Raw genomic sequence first — 9,440 nt, 5'->3', positions numbered from 1 at the left:
GAACCGAAGATTCTATTTGTCATTTTTACTCGGAATTGAGGTGCGAAATTCAGGACATAGTTGATAATAAGGAATTTAAAACTGTCAACCAGTTGTTTCAGTTTGCTATGCTTGCAGAGAAGTAATTGCAGGGGGTGATCAACAGGTTAAGAACAAGGCGAGCACACACACGCCGCGGGCGAAGCCATCTTAGAGGCTACCCGAGCCTATCTCTTTCTGGGCGCCTCCACCAACGAGCAAGCGACCAGTTGCGTCCGGAGTTTTTACAGCGCCAAAACCACCTCCCCCACGACTTGCAAATTCAGGTAAAGGTTCTTCGCAGGTATCCACCAAGAGTGCCTCATCTGTCGCTTCGACGGGACGCACGCCCAGGATTCAAGCATGCATTCTTCCTGCATGAGGTAGGTGAGTCACTAGTCAAAATCTCCCCAAAATAAACCCAACCATGTCTTCCCTTCACACCATGCCATTGCTCCCAGAAACAAGCATAGGGGACAGCCATGGCGCAGTAGCCTCAGCCACAACAGCAATAGCAGCAAGCAATTCATCTGGAAAACCACCTCAAAAGAGAGAAATAGCAGAGCAGTAGCTAGTAATCCGGCACCACAGTTACACCATATCTCAATAGCAGCAGCCATAGAAAAACAACCAGGGTGAGTGAGTAGAAGGAAAAGAAAGGGGATGCATGTGTTTCAAGAAGAGCAAGGGGTTTCAATTTAAGGAGGAGAAACAAGTAGCAGAATCCAGAAGAGCAGCAGTAAACAAGAGGAGGAGAGCAACACCCTGACCAATTCCAGAAGAAGCTGTAGAACCAGAGAGTCACATGATCATCAGTCTTCCACAGCCACAGTAGGACCATCAAACAAGGTAATCTGGAAAAAAAATTAGAATGCGAGGGAAATCACATCATGGCATGATTCTTGGTTGATGCATATATTAGTATGTTTAGGAGTTGTGTGCATGCAATTAGTTATATCCACTAAACCTGAAAAAAATGAACTTAGTAGATGGCAGCCGTGTTGATATGTGCATATACTGGTACTAGGTGGCGTTATATTACTGAATATGCATCCTTAGTTCAATAAGCAAGACATAGTTTTTATGAGTAGTTGGACAGGATAGTATCGTCTTAAATTTAGTGGATTCTCAGAAGTATAATTCAAGTACAGATCAGTCATCTCATTTCATAATTAGCAACAATAATTATCCCAGATAAGTTATAAGTGCATTTTAGTTAAGGGTTTATATATGTGCATAGTTCTTGAAATCAGGATTCAGGATAGACCCTATAGTATGAACCTTGATTACATAAATAATTAGAACTAGTTATAACTTGACTGAATTTAACCTTAAGAATATAGTAGAAGTTCAGGAGGCACTGGTATTTCAGAATAAAATATAGAAGATCATGTAGCAGCAGGTTTTAGTAAAAATAATAATATTGAGCAATTAAGGATACCAAACAGAAAACCATATAGGTTTTTGCAGTAAATAATCTAGGGAGGATGTTAGAGCATAGTATTTGAATCATGTGTGTATATATATTTAGTTGACCAATAGTTTAATTCCTGTCCTCATCAACCATTGTAATAAAGCAATTTATAAATTGAGTTATTAATCACTAAAGCATATTGAGACGATAAACAGCACATAAGAGGTAGTAGTAGTAGATCATATATAGGAATAAATTACCATCTATTTGGAGTCATGATAATGTTTCATCAGATTTCACCATGATTATCAATGGAATTTAATAAAGGATAAACCAATGCATGCATGTACTCCCTCCGTCCCATAATATAAGGGATTTTGAGTTTTTGCTTGCGATGTTTGATCACTCGTTTTATTCAAAATTTTTTAAAATTATTAATTATTTTATTTGTGACTTACTTTATTATCTACAGTACTTTAAGCACAACTTTTCGTTTTTTATATTTGCAAAAAAAATTTGAATAAGACGAGTGGTCAAACGTTACAAGCAAAAACTGAAAATCCCTTATATTATGGGACAGAGGGAGTAGTTATTAACTGAAAGCAATACTGAACCGCTAGACCTTATGGGTAAGTATGTGCATAAGTATAACTTCAATTCTTCAGTTTAAGTGCAAATTTAGTAGTAGCTCATGAAATTATTTGAAAGCTGTATGATATCCATAGAGACCTGATCATGTTAGTATTTTAACCATTTCAGTATTTCAGTTATATATGTTTATATGCAAGCATATATAAGGACATAATCAAATTAGTGTGATTTTAATTTCAGTAATAAAATTCATAGGTCTATTCATGTTAGCATTCATTCATCATGAACATACAGGCATCATCCATGTTAGCAATCCAATTTCTCTAGAACTCTAGATCTAGTAAATACAACCCTGAGTATAACATCATCAAGTGAATCATTAGGACGACAAATTCACAAACATCACCAGTACATCACAGTTTACATAACAACACCATACAAGAGAGGGCACCACACTAGTATATCACAAATAGGAATCAGATATGGGAGGATGGAATAGGTTGCTCACCTATGGGGGAAAGGGATGCAGCCACCGGAGTTGCGTGCGCTGTGTTTCCACCGGCCATCTCCACGGCGGCTGCAGCAGCAAGAGACCGGTGGCTGGGATTAGCTTAGGGGCAGAGAAGCGAGGAGCCAAGAAACCGATTCAGGCCGGCGACGGTTGCGGGGCGGCGGCTAGAAGGGTCGCCGGAGTGGGGCGTGGCAGCAGGCGCAGGGGAGAGCGACGGCACTGCCTGGGAAGCAGCGGCGCTGGGTGGAGCGTGAGGGAGAGGAAGAGAACGAGAAAAAAAAAAGAAGAGGAAGAAGGTGGGTTATGTTTTGTTGGGCTTTTGCTTACGGGCTGCATATGGGCGGAAATTAAAGAAATTGAGTAGTAGAACTTGGAATACAAAGGAAACCATTATAGAATACTTAAATTAGTTTAAAATCTTCGAAATAAATTCTTGTGTATCTTGATATATTATTGCAGTCACTGTTTATTCATTTTATCATATTGGTAACTTAGTTTATGGAGCCTCAATTTAAGTACATACAAATACAACTTTTAGTTTACATTTAAAACTAGATCTTTTAGTTCACATTTAAAGTTTGTTATACAAATCACAATTTTTACCAATTAAATCATACAAATATATTTAACCATATTCTACACAATAAGCTATCTAGATGGGTCATGGAGTGAGAATCAATAACCATTATTATCATAGACCAAGCATATTAGGTTTAAACATCTCATATGCATCACATTAGCATTGATGTTCTTGTAATTAGCTTAATTTTGTTACACTATTTCAGTTGGGCATTTATCTCGGATTTCTTGGAGTTTCTCTATTGATTTATTCGTTCTTCGATTGTGGGTATCTCAGGCAAGTCCAACACCTTTGACCAACTCTTGTTATATTTTCGTAATTGCAATTTATATGTATCACATTGCATTAAATTATACTTTCTATGATTAAAATAAATATGCTGATGGATTGGATTGACTGGTGGAGCAGTCGGTCATACTACAGATGTATTCTGAGCTTGCCATGGTGGTGGGGGTTCAGTTGCATATATTTATCATCATAAGGTTAAATAACAACTGTTATATGGCATTCAAGCGCCATAGCGATCGTGTCGACCATATGACCTGGAATGGGACAGGCTGGCTTAATAGTTCTTTCTTAATTGATGTGCTCGAGGGTGTCCCGATCTTTCGATAAAAGGGATAAGTCGATTGGATGGAGTGACGTTGGCGATCCGACTATAACTATCCAGGGATGTTGCACCTTAGCAATCGTTACACCAACTCTAGAGGCGGTCGTGAATCTCGACAGATGCACGATCAGCCCAACCACGAGGGTATTTGTTCCTGCAAGCAATCGAGAACCAGCAAGAACAAGATGAACAAGCAACTAAATTTCCAAATCAAAGATGTTGGATTGAATCAACAGAAGTAACAAGTGGGGTTCAGTAACAAGCAATCCGGCGATCCAATCGATCACGGGATCAACTCGGCAAAGTAGCGACGCTATACTTTGATCTAAACAAAACCCGATTTCTTGGCGGCGGAGAAAGCTATAAGAAGAGGAAGAGGACGACCACAGGGGTGCTGGGGTCATTCTCTATCCCTAGGACGCGTCCCTAATAGACCCAACTTGATACACGGCCCATTGGGCCAAAGAGGTGGCGCAGCATCGTGCACAGAAAAGGACTCGGTAGTAAAACGAAGATTGCAGATACTCCAGAACCGATATGGACATGAGGCTGGATCCATTTGAATGTAGACTTGACAAGCTTTCCATGAAGTACTTGCACGCCCAAATCATAGTTCTCATGGAGTCGTGGCGGCTGTCAGAAGTTGGTGCTGTGCTGCAGTCCAAATCCATCCCACGCTAATCCTCTCCCCATTTGATCCTCTCCATTGTTCCTGAGTAAAACAAGAGTGCACGTGTCTCCAGGGTATAAATAAGAATCATATGAATTCAAGAATGAACGCACCTGATAGTTGAGTTGACGTGCATGAGCGCGAGTAATAGGACCATGAAGTTGTATTTGTGGAGGCGTGGATGTATCGTTGGTGTTGATGTCCTCATCATTAATGGCTTTATCCTGCGGGCTTAAGGACTTCCAGGAATCCCGTGAGCATAGGCTAGCGATGAGGGTTGCCGTTGTTGCGGAATCCGATTAGATAATGTGGATCGCCGTTATTGCGGGATCCGATGATTTGCCGTTGTTGCGGGAATCACCCGCAGAGATAATTGTCAGATGGGATTGATGAAAAGCTTGTGACCTTAGCCTTGCCGGCATACACCATGAAGTGTGCTTAGGCGCTGGCGTAGTGGCGGTGTAACGCGGGTGTTAAAAAGGTTTAAGGCGTCTATGGGTACAACAACACACGTCTGCAGAGTGTATGAATAGTGATATGTCACTCTCTGTTTCGGGTAGAAACTGCGAACGCGACAGGAAAGGAACCTATCGGAGGTTCTAATACCTGTGGTGCCTTATATGCAGTAGATTTTTTTTAAATTACTTAATATGAACTTTTACTACACTATTTTATGAGCATGCATAAAATTCCTTGTTGGATTATGGGATTTGGAGATATATTATTCCTTGTAGTGTTGAGCTAACAATTAGGTGAAGAGAAGATTCTACAAAATTGATCAAGTGTTGCATATCTCTACATCAACTTAATGTTGAAGGTGATGAAGATCTAGAAGAGCAAGGTACTGTTAGTGTTATTATTTTGGTAAAAAAAAAATTCTTATGGTTTTTATTTAATGGGTTTCGCTACAATTGTTTCTGCTATGCTACTCTGGTGTGCCCATTTCTTGTTAAGTTGGTTTTTACTAAGGAATGAGCCGTAGACCGGTATTCTACCTCGGAAGTGGAATAAGAGGGTCGCTTCAGCAAGCGAGGGTATGCGGCTGCCGATACTTCGCCAGTTTTCGCCGCCACAATCGTCCATCCCAGCAGGGCAAGGGGAGGAGGACAATGGAGGGGAGGGGAGGGGAGGAAAGGAGACGAGTTGATGTGGGAGAGGAGAAGAACGACGCCATGGGGGAGAGATAGGCAACTGATTAGATCGTGGGATGGAGGGCTGAGAGAACTTAAGGAAACGTATCTAGATGAATCAATTTGATGGGCCCCACATGGCTAGAAATACAATTTTTGTGGGACAGGGCCCTGGAGCTAGAAATGCAATTTTTTTGGGACAGAGGGAGTAGCCAATACCCCCTTACGATGCCCTCCTGGTGTTTCGAGAGACCATCCCTGGTTGCCGAGTTCCTTACGACAATCCGTTATGGCCATCCAACCGGGGCTAAATACAGAGGAGTATCCTCCCAAGGAAAGTAACTTAGGACTATATACTAACGTGGAGGAATACCCATGCTAAGCTGTTACCATCAGCGGCCCACCTCTACTATCCCGCAGCATAGAACCCCAAATAATGATATTCAATAGTCTAAGCACCTCGCTTATGCTACCAAATACTACTCTACTATCATCATCATGACATAGAGCAATCATATAAATGAACATTATACCCATACCATTGCATCTCCGAGTAAGCTAGCTAGACAATTATATCTCGAATAATATATCGAAAAGCTGGTACTCGAATGATCAGAATGAAGTAAAGTACCGTAAATATATTGAGAAGAATATTCTATAAATATTACAAGTCTTACGAAAGAAGAAAAAGCTACTAGAGCCATACCCGAACTCTTCCGAAGACTCGATTCTATTTCTATTCCACTATACTCTAGAGACTATAGTAAACTTGAGAGAATATGAGAAGCTCTTGCTTGAGTGTGTGATGGAGTGGAGGATGAGAGAGCTTTATATAGCCTCCCAGTGATGGTTGTTGTGGTTGGAATGGTCAGAAATGCCCTTCAACCGTCATTGGGGAGTGTTCCAAGCCATCCAGAAGAAACCCTGCATCCAACGGCGCTTGGGAGGGTTCGGCTGAACCATGGGCTGGGCTTTTCTGGCCCATTTTCGGCAGGTGGCCTCCTCTTTTGTTCCTTTCTGCAGACTTATGAATTTTGGGCTATTTTGGTCGTGTCAATTTGGTGTTCTCAACCCACTTGTCCGCAAGTCTGATTCTCGACAGCATCTGATTGATCGATTGTATGTTCTGCTGCCGATTCTCCTCTATTTTGTATTTATTCTCTGCAAGAGGTTAGAATCCTAGTGCTAGTGGAATATAACTTATTCTAACATAAATATGCATTTCAAGCATAACTAGTTTTCCTTTATTTTAGTAGTATTGGCGGGTGAAACTGATCGATAACGACTGTCAACACCAATCCGGTACACTCGGTCAATCGTAGGATAGGAGGTATGTCTTATCTGTAACCTTGACAGGTGTCTATGTCATTGACACGTTGGCCCAATGAACCATGGGCCCACCTGTCAGTGACAAAGGTACGGTGCCTTTAAAGGCAGAGTATCTCAATTTGTTGCCAATTGGCTAGACCGGTGCTCCTTGCATTCAACTCTGAACATTATTCGTTCCAAAAAGCATGCTGCTAACATGCATGAGTATTATGACTGGGTGATACTCCCTTCCTCCCAAAATAAGTGTAGCTATATAGTTCAAATTTAAATTACAAAGCTGTATTTATTTTGGGATGGAGGGAGTATCAATTAATGTCCCATACTCCAATTAGAACCAGTCAAACCAATGCAATAATGTTAACAGATCGAATGTTGTGATGCGGCCACTATGCTGTTCGGTGCTAGCCTACGGCCCCATTAGGTAGTGTTCTGTGAAGTGCAGCTCAACCCTGAGAATATTGTCAATTACTTATAAAAGGTCACTAATTGTGGGTGTTGAGGAGTCTCCCATATCAACATGGTTGCTCTTCACCGCATGACAATTCTGATCTCCTCTTGAGCGATCGACCTATGGTGAATACAACAGAGATATGGACATGTAAATATATAACATGGCAGTGCCATGCATAGAACAGGCAGTAATCAGTACAATCAAGTAGCTCCAACTGATAGGTAAGTGTGGCATAACATCAAACACAGAAGAAAGTACTAATTAAGCTACAAGATCTCTTATTACACTCACAAGTACTGTGCACTTGCGCGCGTGCACACACACATACACCAGAAACAACATACATAGATTAGCTTACTGGGTTGCTTCTTTCACGGATGGCACTGGCACCCATATAATGCTTCCTCTACCGAAGAAGTGGCAGGCAGTGGTCTCTCCTGGCTTCACATCCATAAAATGGAAGAATGGGTGGCCAGTGTCCCAGTCCGACGTGTTTTGGTGGCACACAGCCAATAATCCATCAATGAGCGGTCGACCAGATTCACCGCTGACCAGTGACACCTGATATAACCTGGTTTGCTTGGGCGTGTGACAGAAGAACACCTTGTAGGGGTATAGCATGTCATGGCAAGCTAGCATACTCTGGGAGTTGGGCACCGGTGTAGCAGAGGCCACGATGTACCTTAGCGACGGCACACCTTCCATTGGAGCTCCAGGGGTCAAGGCCCGGACAAGCTTTGTGCCTAGCGAGGACACAACGACATCAAGCAATGACTCGATCGACGTAGCGCATTTAGCCTTCTCGCCATGGACCATTCCTGTGTGCTCACAGGCCTGCAATGTCGCTGCAATGCCATCGGCCATGGTGGCTGACACAGGCGAAAACATGGTGAGGATGTCAGTGATGTTCTTCATGGAGAATGGGATGTGCTTTGAATTGTTCCGGTGTAGAAAAATGGAGCTTTGTCTCGCGGACAGAATACGAGTGATGAGAACTGATCCAGGTGCTAGATTGTCCTCGAAGAAGTACAAATCTTTTGCTCCTTCCGGAAAATGAACATGACCATGTCCGTGGCTGTGAATATACTTATGCTCCTCTCCTAAGCAATTTGTGTTGAGGTAAAAATTAGTTAATTATAATGAAGTCAACAATAGCTGGTATAAAATTTAGATTGCTATAACCCATTGCCTTCGTACAACAACAATAACCACTACCAAACTTTAGAGTTATCCTGAGGTTGGTTATATTTTATATTGGTCTAGCAAGCGAACTACAGAAAAATGTATTTTTTATGGGTTTACTTAAAATAAAAAAAAATCATGGATGGGCCATAAATCTATCATATAAAACTCCCAAAGCCAAGCTCTAAACCCTAATTTCCCCTCCCTCTCACATCCACCCACGAAAATACTTTTTTGACAGTCAAATTTATTTTCCTAACCTTTTTGCACCCACTGTTAGCTCTCAAGTTTGGTAGTGAACATATAAGTTTGTTATTAATGTGTAAACTACCAGGATTATGAATATACATACTCACCTATCTTATGGTCATCCTCACCGTTGGTTTGGTCTTTGTTGTACAAGTAAAACTCCCCCTTTTTTCATCATTCCAATCATTGGCTTGGTCTTTGTTATACAAGTAAAACCTGTCCATCCTACACCTGTCCATCCTACGGTCAACCTCATCGTTGGCCTGACCTTTCTTGTATAAATAAAATTTTTCCATATTTTGGTCATCCCTATAATTGGCCTTGCCTTCATGATACAAGTAAAACTTCTCTATCTTTTGGTCATCCCAATCATTGGCTTGGTCTTTATTGTATAAGTAATTTTTTTCCATCTTTTGGTCATCCCCGTCTTTAGCTTGGCCTTTGTTATACAAGTAAAACTTTTCCATTGTTTGATCATCCTCTTCATTGGCATGGCCTTTGTTATACAAGTAAAACTTTTCCATTGTTTGATCATCTCCTTCATTGGCATGGCCTTTGTTATACAAGTAAAACCTCTCCATCTTTTGGTCATCCCAATCATTGGCCTGGTCTTTATTGTACAAGTAAAATTTTCCCATCTTTTGGTCATCCCCGTCTTTAGCCTGGTCTTTGTTAAACAAGTAAAACTTTTCCATCGTTTGATCA

At 41.3% G+C, this 9,440-nt stretch overlaps 1 protein-coding gene and 1 long non-coding RNA gene across 2 annotated transcripts; both read right to left on the bottom strand.

Annotated features, from left to right (window-relative positions):
• LOC9272372 (uncharacterized) lies at positions 1-2,804 on the bottom strand. Its single transcript, XR_003242752.2, has 3 exons — positions 2,532-2,804; positions 789-872; positions 1-392 (listed from the first exon to the last, which is right to left on the bottom strand). It is a non-coding gene; the product is annotated as an uncharacterized lncRNA (long non-coding RNA).
• A 4,854-nt stretch (positions 2,805-7,658) lies between these two features.
• On the bottom strand, positions 7,659-8,168 carry LOC107277729 (BURP domain-containing protein 9). Its single transcript, XM_015786767.3, has one exon. It carries the CDS (start codon positions 8,166-8,168, stop codon positions 7,659-7,661), a length of 510 nt encoding a protein of 169 aa, XP_015642253.3.
• Positions 8,169-9,440: the final 1,272 nt, after the last annotated feature.

This window comes from Oryza sativa, chromosome 6 (genome assembly GCF_034140825.1).
Source record: "Oryza sativa Japonica Group chromosome 6, ASM3414082v1".
Taxonomy (NCBI): Eukaryota; Viridiplantae; Streptophyta; class Magnoliopsida; order Poales; family Poaceae; genus Oryza; species Oryza sativa.
This window is presented reverse-complemented; position numbering and strand designations above follow the sequence as displayed.